The sequence below is a fragment of the Porites lutea genome, chromosome 9 (genome assembly GCF_958299795.1).
Source record: "Porites lutea chromosome 9, jaPorLute2.1, whole genome shotgun sequence".
Lineage (NCBI taxonomy): Eukaryota > Metazoa > Cnidaria > Anthozoa > Scleractinia > Poritidae > Porites > Porites lutea.
Window position 1 is genome coordinate 5,269,869 of NC_133209.1, and position 16,971 is coordinate 5,286,839.

At 37.7% G+C, this 16,971-nt stretch overlaps 1 protein-coding gene across 1 annotated transcript; it reads right to left on the reverse strand.

Moving 5' to 3' along the window:
* Window positions 1-2,241: 2,241 nt before the first annotated feature.
* Window positions 2,242-16,719, reverse strand: LOC140949250 (guanine nucleotide-binding protein G(i) subunit alpha). The gene is made up of 9 exons (XM_073398476.1): window positions 16,328-16,719; window positions 10,801-10,843; window positions 9,578-9,719; window positions 8,321-8,478; window positions 7,363-7,491; window positions 6,378-6,507; window positions 5,733-5,886; window positions 5,111-5,322; window positions 2,242-3,235 (listed from the first exon to the last, which is right to left on the reverse strand). The coding sequence occupies exons 1-8, from the start codon at window positions 16,443-16,445 to the stop codon at window positions 5,132-5,134; spliced, it is 1,065 nt and encodes a 354-aa protein (XP_073254577.1). The 5' UTR covers window positions 16,446-16,719; the 3' UTR covers window positions 2,242-3,235; window positions 5,111-5,131.
* Window positions 16,720-16,971: the final 252 nt, after the last annotated feature.

The following is a 16,971-nucleotide window of genomic DNA, read 5'->3' on the forward strand; positions in this document are numbered from 1 at the left end:
ATAGCTTGTAAACAATTTTCGTTAGATGCAAATATATGCTGCAACATCCCTATGCTTTAAGTCAGTTTTTTTGTCACTTCACACAAGTTACTTCCAACGAGGCCTTATGTGCTACAAAATTGGGGAAAAATGAAGAATCGATTTGGGCAGCACGAACTTACGCTAATCTTTTACTGGGTTTTCTTTGCTACATCAGTACGAAAATCTCAGACCAAATTAAGTTTAGCTTGTGCCGAATTCACTTTAGCTCGTGTTGAATTGTCTCCAGTCTGTTTTTCTGACTTAATTTGTGTCGAATTGACTCAAGTTCGAGTCTCATCAAAGTTCTAAATGTATACAACAGAGCTGCTGTGGTTATGGGGAACTAATTTGCAACGCCCACTCCAGCTATTGAAGGGTGATCAGGGGTCAGTTCCACAGATTTTTAACGTTGCACTTGGTAACTGATGTCCGGAGTTCAACCCAGTCTCTTTTAACTCCAGACGTTAGCATTACATTCACGTCCGATGTCTGGCGCCCGGGAACATTTTTAGGTTAGTATGTCTTTATCATACAAGCGTATTGTTCAATCACGGACTACACCAACTGTGATGCCATTATTCCAAATCAGGGGTGAATTTAGTGATTGTTTTCAAATCCTAAAACAATCGTTACACTTGTAAATTACACGTGTTGAAGTTTTATTTCATTGATCCCAGGAGCTCTCCTCACCAACTCAGTGCAGTGTTGTGAAACTTCCAACCACCAACCAATGCGCTACCTACACAGAATACTTTAGCAACTACTCTAGCTATAATTATGTGTCAACTACTCTAGCTAAATCAACTTTTCGCTAATACCAACGGAACAACCGGTGGACTAACTGTAACAAGTACTAACTGCCCCAGTTAGCAGTTGACCCAAAATCAAAGGGTGGCCCCTTTGTAAAAAATCCAAGGTAGCCGTTAGTTGAGGTCGAAATCTCTGTTAATGTTCTAGTTGCCCTTTCACTTCTCCAAAACTTTATGAAACAGTGCTTCGATTCATTTTTACCAAACTCAAAAGTAGATAAAATTTCCAACTTTGACGAAAAACATAGGTAAACCCCTTTGTGAAAAATCCGAGATGGCTGGGAGCCAAAATCGAAGTCGTTGTTAAAGGTCTATGTTCCCTTGTCACTTTCCAAAGCCTCATGAAACACCATTTTTTATACATTTCTACCACACAGGAACGTTGGAAAAATTTCCAAGTTTGGCCCAAAATTATAGGCTTGGGCCTTTATGTAAGTTTATATATTATACTTAATCTGAAGACAGACTCCTATTGTAAAGCAGAACTAAGACAGCCACAAGAACACCCCCAGAAATCACACGAACAGGATATTGTACTAAAACGTCTTCTGATCAATCGATCGATGTTTGCGTTCTACAGGACGAGTGCAATGAATTATTTTGCGTCTTTGGGGATTTTTATGCGTCAGAGACGCAGGACGCAGAGGTAACAAAAATAAATCACCGCTGGCTGGATTTGTTCAAGGTATTCCCGAATTCAAATCCTCGACCACGCTTGTAAATAGCTAACTGGTTTTGCCTTTGGCCAGTTTGGGTTCATAACCTTGCTGTGGTCATTTGAGTTATTTGTTTCAGTGAAGAGCTTGCCCCATTAGCCTTTGCGCTGTAAATACTGCCGTAGCCTGCGAACGGTAGACGTTTCTCCTCGCTAATCGGCGAGGAGCGAGGAGAAACGTCTGCCGTCCGCAGGCTAATACTGCCGAGGGTAAAGAAAGCAATAATATTAATGATGATGATAATAATGATAATGATGATGACGATGAAGATAACGATAATAATAATGATAATAATCGTTACCATTATTACTATTATTATACAAGCTATACTATGCCAACAACAATATCTCCGTGACATGCTACGCCAACGTGCTATATACCAACCACACTAACTATATACCACTAACGTGCCGACTAACTCTGATGACCACTACCGCACAGTGTCGAAACGCTAGTCCCTGTCAATAACAGGCCTATACACAGACGATCATATTCCGCATAATTAAGACGTAACTCCTGGGTTCAAACTATCTATTGTGTTACATGAACTAAACCAACTACCCCAGTAAAGTGCTATACCAACGCGCTACACCAACTAAACCAACAAAGTACCATATCGCACCACAAACTATACCCAAGTATAAGTCAATCACAACGGGTAAAAGCAATTGTGCCATACACAAACAACAACGAAATAGTCTTTAAAATCATCCTTTTAATAATAGTCTCTTGATCTTGCTGAATCATTCAAGATCGCTAATATACAGATAAGTTCCTTTTGAATTAACACAGCAGCGAATGACATAATATCGCTTAATTAACATATTAAACGAGACATTTCCTTCACACTACGAACTCGCTGCCGGCGTTTAGGGTCGTCACGCAACACTAAGTTGCGTGACATTCCTGGACGACTAAAATGTGGCGTCAAGTAATCAAGCATCACCTCTTCTCGCAGTAAGACACTTGAATATCGCTAAGAAAGGCTCTTTGAGGTTATTTTCCGTCCTGAAAATAAAAACCACCGCTCTCCACCACAGGTGAGCCCTAACTTTCCCAGATTTAATGAAAATTTCTTCACAAGTTTATGCGTTAGATACTCTGAATTTACGTTTCTCCATAAAAGGGGTTTATTACGTCACAGATCATGAACATCATTTGGTCAACAATAATCAAGCCACACTTATGACTTAATGCATAATATCATTAGTAATTACAAGCTTAACTAACATACAAAACAATGCACCACGTAATTTGTCTACCTCCCCTATGGCCTCCCACGCGGACAATCTTTGGGCAAAGTCACGCGGGCGGAAGTGGACGGGTGTGGGGGGGGGGAGGAGAGGGAATGCATGACGAAGCCCAAATTAAGTCCGCCTTGGGGGCTACTTTCCCTCAAGATATTAAATTTGGACATTAAATTAGTTTTAATAGATTTGGCATTTCTTTTTACAAGGCTGAAACTCTTTGAATGCATAATTCGTAGCTGGTACACTGTCTCCACGTCTGCCTGAATTATTGTGGTTGATCTTCGTGTGTGTACGATATTTCTTTGATGGCTGAAGCAGGACGCGTCTACTAAGGGCAGAGATAATTTTTACTGAATATTCTTATAAAAACATCTGTCAAGGTCTGTACACAAAACTAGTCTTCGGCACATCTTTTGTACAAACAAATACTCTGTCAGACCTGAAAGAAAATTGAATAACACAAATATTAAGTCTTCCTCTTCAAAATGGTAATTTATCTATCAGGTCATCATGACTGACGGTCAGACATGTTGCGCAAATTCTAATCAGCCGCTGTCCGGTGACAGACTGTTCTGATTAGGGAGCTTTAGCATAGTCGACGAAGACGGCGTTTATTCCAATTCCCTGAAATTTCCCCGGAGTTGATTTCTTGGGGACCGCACTCAAATTTAGAGAGAGAAAGAAAAAATCGTCGTCGACACTTGTTTTCGTCATAGTCGGGCAAGGAGTGCAATGGAATGTAAAAAAAGCGTGATGCACGTGCAAAGTTGTTGTTTTGCTTAATAAACCCATTGCTTTTTTGACGTTCTCGTTACTGCCGCTGTCGTCGTTGCTAAAGCTTCCTAAATACTGAAAAGGCTTTCACGAAAGGTTACTTCAACGTAAGGTCAGTGCTATAAAGTTTGGAGTGACTATTGTAATATTGTAAACGCCTATTATTCTAGGTTTATTTCCTCAACCTCATTAACAACCCAAAACCACTGTAAGGAATTCATGCACGCACCACAACATGTTTTGATATCTGATAACTCTTCCTACGTGCTTCACTTTGTTGGCAAAGTTAGATAAAAGAAACTAACAACACGGTTTCACCACACTACCAATCACCCTGGAGTTTGTCAACAGCCTCCTCTTAACAATATAAGTGGAACCCTCTATAAAATTATTATAATGAAGTCCTCGGTAAAACGAACGCTTTTGTTTATCCCAGTAATAGTAAAATACGTATATGGAAAAGAACCTCGATATAACAAAACCTAGTTACAGCGAACAAAATTAGCCAGTCCCTTGGTACTTCGTTTTATCAGGGTTGCATGGTAACTGAGTGATTTCTTACAGACTTGATGATTTAGACCTATGGGCTATGAGAGTAAAGACAATGGAGACTGCGATGATCGCGTATTTTGATTTCCTCTTACTTTCAGTTTGTGTATAATTTTCCAAGAAACTTTGCCAGAAATGGCACTCACAAATTTTACTCAAAGAAAAAAACAAATACAGTAGGCAACAACGAACAAGGGAAATGAATTGTAATCAAGGCTACCACGTTCCTCCAATTTATGGAAAAGTTTTGCAGCTGAATAAAAAAGGGATCTGGGTGGGTTGCAAAATTTGATTAGGAATTTTTCTCTGTAAATATACGATACTTCTCTTAAAAGCCAGTGATGATGTCAAAATGTCTCAAATTTTGCGGTGAACACACTCTCCGTCCATTTGTTTCCTTAGGGCCTGTTTACATGGAGGCGGGGGACCCCAGGTAGGTGAGGTAACACCTATCATGTAAACGTGATCACATTGAAATGAGAGATTATAAGGACAGGTGGGTTACCTCACCTACCTGGGGTCCCCACTTCCATGTAAACAGGCCCTTAGTTTTAAACATTTTGACGTAATTTATGGTCTGTAAGGATCAGTATATTGTTGTCTATTAATTTCTTCTATTATATAAACGCCAATGAAATACCAGGTGACCTTTTGGGCAAAAACATGACATCTTCACGTGAAACTAACATGTTATCTTCACATGTGTAAAGATCACTATTGCTATGGCCAGATAATACATCGCAACTTTCGCAACAACAGAAAAATTAAGTAAACTGGTTCTGCATTTCAATAATGTTTATAATAAATAATACATTACATGGCCGCTTGCAGATACAAAATTTATCTTCACATGTTCCAAAATATTTCACTCATTCGCACATTTTCAGGACTTGAAGAGAAACTTTGTATCTCTGCAGTGTAATATCCTCTATTAATTTTGTTAAGTGCAGATAACATAGTCTCGTGTGACTGTAACACCAATCTCACATACCCCAATAAGGTCCAATGCAGTTTAGAAGAGTCCACAGTCTTTAAGGTTGTTCTTGATGATGACATCCGTGACGGCATCAAACACAAACTGTATATTGTTGGTGTCTGTGGCACATGTGAAGTGGGTGTATATCTCCTTTGTGTCCTTTCTCTTGTTAAGGTTCTCAAACTGAAGTTGGATGTAGGCAGCAGCTTCCTCATATGTGTTTGAGCCTAACATCACAAATATTGTCAAAGCATTAACCCTTCAAGCCCCAAGATCCACATACAAATTCTCCAGACTAGCCTCCATACATTTCTTGAAAAATTGCTTGAGAGAATTTGTTAAAAGATCAAAGCATATTTACTTAAGTGATCATTTCCTCAATTCTTATCACCTTTCTACCTGACTATGTACTGAAAATTTTAGGAGAATATTGCTGTCGGTCACCATTCGGACGTAAAGGGTAAATAAGCTTTCCATGACAAAAACAGAGAAATTCCAAATTTGACGCTTTAAAGGCATAATTATACACAATGAATATTTTTTTGTCTTTTTTTAAAGATTATCTTCCCTTTTCCCCTTCCCTTATCTTTCCCTTATCTTAACAATTATTTTCCTTTGTCCTGAAGTCTCAGTTTACCTGTGTATTCAGGGAAGCAGATGGTCAAAGGTGACTTGGTGATTTTTTCTGCAAAAAGATCCTTCTTGTTCAGGAAAAGGATTATCGATGTATCTGTGAACCATTTGTTGTTACAGATGGAGTCAAACAGCTTCATACTCTCCATCATTCGGTTCTGTAAAACAACAAAGGGGCATCATTTAGTACAATTAAGACATCACTAACAATGGCTGCCAAAACCCCAGTTAATCTTGAAATGGAAGGAAGGTAACGAAAAAAATTCTGTGACAGCATGTGCTAGATGCAGTTTTTATCTGCAAAGAAGTGCAATCAAAAGAAATCTCCCAGCAGCTGCTAAGGATTTTCCCTGTTCAAATTTCATACGCACTACAAACAGTATCCCTATAATATTATAATTTTCTAAATGCACTTGTTCGCCTGTGCCCAATTTTGCCTGTTTATAATCCATCAATACATAGGCGGAAGCCCTCTATTCCTACCACATTTTAACAAAGCAATGATGAGACTAAATCCCACCAAAAACACTGCCATTCCACAACTAAAGCCTCCTTACTGTGTCTCTGACTCTTGGGCTCACAGCAACACAGTTTCTGAGGCCACTTTAGGACAACATTTTGTGGCCTTTAACACGACTCTGTATCTTACCATTTCTTCATCTTCTGCCAGTACTAAGTCATATGCACTGAGAGCAACGCAGAAGATGATGGCAGTCACACCTTCAAAACAGTGAATCCATTTCTTTCTTTCAGATCTCTGCCCTCCAACATCAAACATTCTGCAACATCAACAAAAAAACAAGTTATTAAAATTCGTCCTACCTTTTCAGAATTTCTTTCCTCATTATTACTATTCCTTATAAAAAATAGTCTGCTGAAACAGTCCACAGGATATTTGTAACCATGAACAGTTAGTGTTACATTGGTGTACAATATTATCAAGAACTTTTGGTCAAAAAAAATTAAACATCAGAGGGAATTAAAACGTGAATTTTAAATTACAAGACTGCTCAAAGTGGCCATGTTTACATTTATATCTTGTTTTGCGAAACATAAAAAAAAAAACAGGCAAAACATAAAACAGGTTCATCAAAAGGCTAATTGCAAATTTGCTACAAAACTGAACACAACCAAAAATTAAGCCCTTTTTGTCCAATAGAAGTGAAAAATATCTCCAGAAATTTGCGACCATAGTCTGGGTATTCAAGAGCCACTTAGCTATCTGAGCATGAATTCGGTTTAGTCTCTTCTTTATCAGTTATAATATTATCAAGGAAAAGCCAGAAATATGCATTCCTTGTTTTTTTTTTAACTGTAAATAGGAAACCCTAACATTGACATCTTGGAAGTCAATTTCCTGGGGGGTGGGGGGGGGGGGGGTCATTTCTCAAAAAGCCTGTAACAAAGGCTTTAAACATTGAAAAGATCAATACTTTTTTTTCAAAATAGACATGTTCATGGCAGGTCTATTACAGGGTACCTCTTTTAGAGTTAAAGGGTTAGAGTAACATTGTTGGAACCTGTCTTACTGACTTGGGTAAATATTAAAGAAGAGAAATAGATACAGCAGCACAGTTATAATCGTTTTTGGGATTCAAAGGGCTATGCTTAAAGTTACTAAGCAGATGACTTACTTGAAGTGGAGATCTTTGAATGTAAAATGAGTCTCAACAATCCCCGTTGTTTTGACTCTTGTTCTAAGAACATCTTGCTCTGTTGGTATGTATTCTGGTGATCCTAATCTATCCAGTGCATTCAAGTAACTGGAAGTGTAAGGAAAAAGAATTTAATCTGTTAATTTTGATTGGACTGGTCCACTAAATACTGACATTCTGTCAGCTTTCTAAATTATATGCTTACTTCCATTTCAATAGTATTAGTTAAATGTACATTTTTAACGATGAAACTCAGTGCTTAACTACAGCTGTGCCATGTACATGAACATGTATACCCCAAGAGATTATGTTTATATTATAACCTGGGTGAAGGGTGCTCGCAAGAGAATTAGGAATGTATGGAGATCAGTTTGAAGAATTTGTATGTGGATATTGGGGCTTAAACAGATACAGGTGTAGCATTGGACTTCCTTAAATTTTTACCTCGAGCACAACTGTTTAGTTAAGAAGAAATCAAGTCTTTTTAGGGTTATTATCTACCAAGAAGTGTTACACCAACTGTGTAATTAGTCAGATGCATGTCGCTTAAGTTCACACACGATAATGAGACTACTCGCAAACAATGCCTATTGTTACAACAACCTTGAATTACATTGCCAAACATGAGACATGCTACAATACCCTAGTGGTGGATATTGCACATTCAGAAGATTTACTGAATTACAAGTGCCTTATTCTGTTGGTCCAGAAAATAACTGTTCTCCCCTTTGGTGGGATATTTTTGTTGACCCCCCAATTCAACAAACCTTCTAGAACTTTTTTCCAATTAAGGTTAATAAATTCCTTTCAAAACTTTGGCTCTTACATGCAAGACCCCCCCCCCCCCCCCCCAACAGAATTTTCAAAGACTCTGCATATATGATGGGCATGGATATTTTCAGGGACCCCACATTTCAAACAACAACTGTTTACATACTATGCAGCAGAATCATTTAGCTGAAACTCTCTTGATCTTGAAAAGCAGTTTTGTACTCCAGAATCATTCCATAATCTCTTCATTATCGACACAAGCTCAGGGGTGAACTTTACATCCTCCATACTTCCTGCTAGTGCAAACAGCTCCCGTGCATCATCCTGAAAACGACATACATGAAATGAAAAGAAGCCAACAAACAACTGCAAGGATTGCTGGAAGAAAGCCTGCATGGCACGGCCGCACAATGCATTTTCCCACGATACCATACAATCGTGATACAAGGGCCATGAACATAGAATACAAGAAACAATAAACTCTGTGGGCCCTCTACAAGACTCTACAGCTGACAAATGACAAATAAGGGTGCGTTCACATTTAGTGTCAGTGCACTAGTTCCCGGGCACAGTACAAAATGGTGCTTTGTCCACACTCTGGGTACCCAAGTTGTCTTTCGTCCTCTTTGCTTCGTCAGCAGACGCCGTTTTTGCAAAAGGAGCGAAGAAGTTGACTGTGGGTAAAACTCCTTGGAACCAACTGAAAACACATGCAAACAGGGACCCGGTACCTACTTTAGTGCCTGAGTACAAGGTCTCAACATTGTACTCAGGCACCAGAACCATGCCCGAATTCTAGCGCGGGCACTTAAAAAAAGGTGTGTTCACATTAGTGAACAGCGAGTATTGTACTCAGGCACCAGTGCCCCAGAACCAAGTGTAAACACACCTCAAGTGCGCACGCATTTATTTGCCATGTCTTGCCTGAAACTTCAAATAGATGAGAAGCACGCAAAGCGGGGACAGTTTGCTTTTTTCATTTGCTTCCATAACAAGTCGCCTTCAAAGGGCTAAAATGCAGAGCTTGAGCAATGTCTACTGAAGACAGTGATTTCACAACCTTGTTGATGTTGCTCTTTTTTATTGTCTTGTAATATTGCAATATCTTGTTCATAAGTGGAAATTTATATTGTGAGAAAAACTATCTGCCGCAAGAGTTCTGATAACCTTTTAGAAACTCGTTCTACATTACCTTGTGTTTAAGTGACAAAGGTAAATATCACAATGGAATCACTGGCCAAAAGGGCCATTTTTGAACACTCACCCTCAATTCATGTGTTGCCTTGTTATCAATTGTAGAATAGACAGATTTATTGTTTTAAGTGATATTTTTACCGTGCAGCTGTATACTACACAAATTTAACTGCTAGGGGTTGACAATCAAAATGATCTGTGATTCCAAGGAAAATAATAGTATACTTACTGCTCTATCCATGTGACCAAATTCAATCTTCAAAGTTCCTAATGCCCTGATTATGGCAATCATTGACTGTATCGTGTTGCTATATACAACTTGTTTGTACTGTGCACACTCTTCTTGAGTATAACCATGTTCATGAATAATTCTATAAAGTAAAATAATGCATCAAGTTCTACAAGGGACTACAAATGAGCAGAAACATAACCAATGTTATGGCAAATTCCATACTCTATTTACTTTTCATGGAAATATATAGATTTAGCCAAGGCCAAAAGCAAAGCTCTTGTTGAATCTTTCTGCAGAAATTCAACTTTGACAATAGGTAAGAAGCAAACTGAATTCCTCCTGAAAAAAATGGGACCTGAGTCTGTGTTCAATTAAAAACCAATGACTAGTCACGCGACAACTAAATAAACTATCAACTTAACGAGTTATACATCTGAGCCCACAATATAGTCATGTGACACTTGTAAGCAGATACCTACTTTGACAGCTGTCAATTGACCATAACATGGAAGTCCAACATCAAGTTGAACGCAGATTGTACATGCATTGGACTCCAAGCTTAGCTAGTGACACTACATATCTTTCAACAAACATGACCGCACAGAGTTCATACAGATGGACCCTCTTGTCATAACTTAAATTTCTCGGATGCAAACATGTGGATAACCAAGTGCTCTGCTGTGAGTGCAAGAGTGTTTGACTGATTTTGATCCCAAGCTGTCTCTCTTTTGGAGAGATAGTGATGTCACATGTTGACTGGGCACTGAGGGGACACCAGATGACTTCCAAGATGAGATCAATCAGCAGCTACACTGACAGTCTCAGCTTAGGTTGGTTTTATCAGAAACAGGTGCTGTGCAACTGTAACAAGGCCTCACAGGATTGGTTTCAGGAAGAAACAAATGGAAAAAGGCAAAATGGAACCTAGCCCTACAACAAAAGAGCTGCGACATAAAGGGGTCCCATGAAAAGGAGCTTACAGTGAGAGGCAAGGTTACTGAAAGAAAATATGGGAAGAGAGGTTTTGAAACAAACTGAGCCATTCCTTCACTCAATACGGGGCGGCATCCATTAAACACAGATTTCACTGTAAACAATGTTACATGTATAATAGTAGTATAATGTAACTTATTTATTTGGGGAAAATACATGTAAATTCATCTTCTTGTACATTTAACTGTTGTGGTTGTCATGAATAAAAGCAAACAATGTAATCTCACTTCATTTGCTTTACTATGGTGCTCTTTCCAGATTCTCCAGCACCTATGGAGAAAGAACAGCAACAATAATAAATTATTATTATTTTCCTTTTACCAGCACCATGTGCAAGAGCAACAACAACAACAACATTAACAAGTAACTGTGGGTTCATTCATCTACTTTAATAACGTTTTACAACAGAAAGATCAAACTCCAGAGATTCGTAATTGAACATTAAATTTTTTCCTATTTCCTGGCTTCCCTATCACCTAACCATCTCGCATTTTAAGAATGTCTCAATCAACCAGCTCTTAATATCTTAAAGCAAATTATTACATTTCTTCACTTTATTAAAAAATATCTTTCAACCTGACACCATCAAAGTTGTATTCTCCCCTCTTACGAAGGCAACATGCCCTAAAGAACAACTGACAAGTTACCCTAAAGAACAACTGACAAAATTATTTGATCTTTTAATTATGTCCCTGTTTTTGTACGGAATTGAGATTTGGGGAGCGGCATATCAAGGTAAATACCTTGATCGCATTGACAAGTTTTTTAAGCGAGCATTTAGATTCGGATACACCAACAACCTGTATGCAATAGCTGAAGTTATCAGAAATCGCGACTGTAAGCTATGGAACATTATCACCGATACTCCTTCCCATCCCCTTTACCAACTATTACACGCTAAGAAACAAGAGATTTTTGCGAAACACAGGACATGATTATATTTTACCTGCTGCTAAAACAGAACGCTTTCAGAATGTCTGACGCCATCAAATAGATTGCATTGTCATGTATGTAAAGCCACACGTATGTTGTGACTACCCAACTATGAATAAAGACTCTTATTATTATTATTATTATTATTATTATTACGCCAACAAGAATACATGGCCAGTATTATAAGTATTATATTGAACAGCTTTTTCGAAAAAAGTCAAAGACAAAGGGTTGGTTATTTTTCTGTACCATTTGTCTGGATTACTAGTGCCAGGCTTCATGTCAAGAGAAAGCGAAAAATTTACTAGTATTTTGTAAATGGTACAACTCAATCCTGTTCCTGTTTTCGGTGCCAAAAAAATACCAGTAGCATTTGATGGAAGTTTTTCACCAAAATTTTGTTCAAATGGTAAGTGCTCATAGACGAAAAGAGGATGAATAGACAAACCTTCTAAAAACCATGGAAGCAAAAAAAAATTGCCATTACAACAGATTTAAAGAAATCTATCAAAATTATGTACCTTACACAATTCAACCGGAAAACAGGTTGTTATAATAACATGGCACTGGCATGATTGAAGAGAAAGTTTAAAAAAAGGAGACTGACAATAAAAAAATGTAAAAGACAAGATATATGACAAAAAACCTACAAAAAATTATACATTATAAAAGCATTTAGACAAAAACATGACTCTTGATAGATTGTTTTAAAATGATAGAAAGTTTTAAAAAAAGGAGATTGACAATAAAAAAATGAAGAAGACAAGACATATGACATAAAACCTACAAAAAAGTATACATTATAAAAGCATTTAGACAAAAACATGACTCTTGATAGATTGTTTTAAAATGACTTAATGTTGTTCATTGCATGATGCAAAATAAATGATGTGATTCATTTACACCTTGAGAGATAAAAAAACATTGCTTTTGACATTGACAAGCAAAGAATTTATCTCCTCGTAAGTGCAAAGACGCAAAAAGGGTTTTTTTTAGTAATTCACATACAGATACTGTACACTTCATGTCTGACAGCCATAAGTAATTGCTGGTTAGTTAACAACCAACATAAGTTTGGTAATAGATGTTATCACCTTTTGAGTCTATCCACTAATAATGACCTTCATTAATTTTAACACAGATGGCGAGGAGGAATTCTCAATTTTTTTTTTCAGCACTAACATTTATGTTAACAAGGCTGTGCTCTGAAAAAGTTGAGGGGAACCCAGTGTTCTGAACCTGTGAAATCAAGGGGGCCCTGCATAAGATTTCCCTGCAAAAACAAAGATTTTCTAGTCACCAAAGAGTGTCACGAAATTTATCAAAATTGAAGCAATGGTAACTACCACCAAATTGAGTGAAACTGTAAAAATAACCACTCACAAAATTTAATCGAGAAATGAACAACACAGCAAATCCGAAAGAAAGGACTGATGGAAAAACTTGAAGAAGATTAAAATGGTTTGAAATAATTTTTATTTTGTGGTTTTTGAAAACTCAATGGCCTAACAGTTTTTCAAGTTTATTTCAACTGAAGTTTTGAATATGTTAAAATCATACATGTCAACTGCCGAGTGAAGAATTAAATGAAGGATGATCATCATCCTTCATTATTGTTTGTAAAATTTGATATAATGATTGGGAGACGTATCTGTTTGATGTGAAGTATATGAAATAATTCATTTCTGAATCTGTTTGTTACGAAGCTGTGATTTTGTCATTCACAAGTAATTTTTCAAGTTACACAGCGAAGAAGGACACGTCAATGGCATTGTTAACAAAATGAACTGCACAGCCATGACAAAGTCCCTTTAATACAAGCATGAACACTGATTTCCAGCAACATTTATCTTACACTGTGGGACACATCAAGCAATTCCATAGTTTCTACCAATGACAAAAAATGGAAACAAATCTTGCTAGCATTTGTGCCACAAGCTTTACAAACAACAGTGAAGTTCACCAACATTTATTTTACTAAAGTGACCACCTCAGAAATTCGAAAAAGTGGTCTTGACTAGAGCTGGTTGCTTAAGAGAATGAGCTGTCGTTAGCGACGACATGCTAAAACAACGACTAGTGGTCACTTACGAGAGCTTCAGAAAAAAAAACAAAAGAAATTAATGAGTGTCTCTATACCTGATATAGACACAGAAAAACTTTACGCCCAATTTTTTAGACCAAAACATCAGCAAATCTAAATATTATTGCAAGAAGGAGTTGATCTACATCAGAAGAATTTGAAGCCATTCAATAAACTAACAGTTCCTGTTTTATTAGGTCTGAGTGGTCGCTTACAAACAATATTATTATTAGTATTATCACTATCAATATCATTATTATTATTAAAGGAAAAGTCCAGTTGGGTAATTCCAAATGTGGTTGTGGTCGCTTACAGGAGCGGTTGCTTATGAGAGCTTTTCATTACAAAGTTTAAGTCACAGTTCAAACGGGGTTCGCCAAGGTGGTCGCTTACGAGAGTGGTCGCAAGAAGAGCTTTGATTGTACCATGTTGGCCATTTTTTTCTAAATTTGATGATGGATTTAAAGGATATGTTTCAAAACAATCTCTTAACCCTGAGCATGTCACTACAAATTAATTTTCATTCAACACAAGTTAATCACAAGATGGTTAGGTTACAATGTAACATTACGATAATGATAAACTTGTGATATATGAACCCTTACTTGCCATAACCATAAATGTACCTACTTCATCATCCCCTACTACATTCAGTTCTTTTTATAAAATGACTTTAATTAAAGATCAGCCAATATGTGACTGTCATGGAAAACTCAGAAATGAAACTCATTTAGCCCACATTCAATATTGCCAGTATTGTGGTCAATTTACATTAAAGCAAAAAACAAAAAGATAGATACAATGAACAAATAGAACCACAAATAAACTGATTGGGAACACAGATTTTAAGCCAGTTACAGCCCCAATGTCCCAGATAAATATAGTACAATAAGACTATACATCCATTATATTGTGAGTGTTGTCCTCGACTAGCAAACCTGTATGGCAGTGAGGTCAGGTTATCAAGAATTCACACATGACAGCAACAAACCACAAAAAGTATCAACAAATATAAAGTTTGCTATTCTGTTTTAACCACTATGCATGCCTGATAAATAAATCACAGTGTTAAAAGCTAAAAGAGGGTTAAAAAAGGTATCTCAGGGTGTCAGTTTTTTGAAGGGTTGAAGAGTTCCAGCTATCCAAAGGACATACAAAGCAAAAAGAATGAATACTATGTGCTTTGCTAACTACTGTTAGTCTACATGTATCAGCTGGATGGAACCATCAACAACAACGTAACAGACAGAACCACAACAAACAAATCATAGATTTATGGCCTTTAGTAATTTCAACGCATCACTTTTCTTAATGCGACATTCAGATAGGAAAAGTTATCGAGACAAAATCAACCCCACATAGAAATAAGCTAATCAGTCTTAAAATATATACTACAAACAGAGAAGGAAATCATACAAGTTCATTTAAAAAGAGGCAGATAGCAAATGGTGATTACCTAAGAACTTTTAGAGAGCATTCAGCACCTGTTTATGGAAACAAAAATCTAACCATGGAGACGACCCAATGGGTACAGTAATCAGATAAGCCCATCTCTTCAGTCAATTCTCTTCACGTACGAAAGTTAGAAAATTGCCATCAACAGTGAGTGGCCTAAACAAAAATGGATAATACGACGTTTCATAACGACAACGAAATAGAGGCAGAGAAGGGGACAATCCAGTCGAATATATATTGGCCGTCACAACTACGATTTAGCGCTGAAACAAAATAAAAGAATAGAAGGAAATTGTTCACAGAAGTGTTGTAAGAAGCGTTTAAGCTCAGCAGAAAATGTTTCGCCTCTGGCTTCCTTTCACTGTAGAATCGCACAACTTCCATAACCAGTATTTTCTGATCTGATTTAACTTATTCTGCTTATTCGATTTTAATTCACACGCGCCAATATTGCACAGAATTATTACGGTTGAGGGTCGGCGAAAAATTAACCTTAATATGAGGAACGAAATTCCACGAAATAGCCAAGTTAAATGGGATAAGAACTGCTTCACGATTAGAAGGCATGTTACCGACCATTTTCAGTTTCGCTTGCTTCGTTCGACAACATTCTCGCGTGCGTTTCGTCATATGATCACTCGAAGGGTTTTCGTTTACATTCCTGATTTTTACTACAACTTACAAGAATTGAAATTTTCACCTAACACAGCTGTAAAGCAGATCCTTGCACGAAACTCACAGACGTGTTCAAGATAAGCGTAAAATTGGCTTTAGGTTTGATGGCAAATTTATTCATTTCGCAGCTAATGTTCGTTTACAATATCTAATGGCGGATTAGGCCAGTGCGGAAAGTCCTAGAATCTAGACTAAGGATGTTAGAGCACAGCATATCGCGGCCACAAAGGTATAAAGAACAAACCAGTTTCGTTGCATTCGATTGTATGCGCTGAGTTATAAATAAACCTCTGGCCAAATGTTGCTAAGGGCACTGAAGATCGCTCACAAGCAGCGTAAATTGTGCGGTGTTTTACGACAGTATAGCAAAGCGACAGGGGAAATAACCACGTCAAAAAAAAAAAAAAAGATCTTGTAAGGTTTCCTTTTCTGTATACTACATAGTTAGGGGTTACAAGGACTAAAGTAAACGATTGATCGTGTAAAAACATCAAACACAACGGTTTCCTTTACATATTTGAATCGACCGTCGGACAGATCGATCGATGCCTTAGATATTTCATGTCGATTCGCGCTTCCATGGCTTACGAATTTAAGGTTTCACTTACCAAGAAGAAGCAATTTAACTTCTCTCGCTGCTCTTTCACCGTCCGCTCGAAGGTTTTTGTCGATCATCTTGCTCCTTTCTACAGCAGCCTTGTCCTCGGCACTGAGCGTGCAACCCATGTTGATATATGAGAGTTCGAAAATTCAACTTTCTCTCGCAAGCGCCTGGCCTTTTCGTGTGAACTTTCACAGTCCTCTACAGTTATATCACACAGCGAGAAGCCCAATAGTTGCGATCTGACTCTCGGCGCTGTTTCTAACCAATAAACATGTGTTAAAGTGTTTCACGACTTCGCCATGAACGTTTTTATCCGGTTTTTCTACGCGTTTATGGCGCTCCACTTCGCTTTTATCGCAACAACCAACCAGAACCACGCCCGCACATTCGGCAAACCACGGGCGACACGGACGCTGGGAACGAAGAGTCCCGGATATTGAACCGAGGGCTTTCATATCGCAGTCTTCTCTTTCCGCTGTGTCCTGACCCCAAAATTCTCAGATAAACAATTCATCAGCCCCCGATTTTTAATATTTCCTCTTTAATTAAGTATTTGTCTTTTCAATTCACCGACTTAATAGTTAAAAGCTTTATTTATGCTGAACTCGGCGCTAGTCACGTGTTCAACAAATATTTGGTTCACCAAGT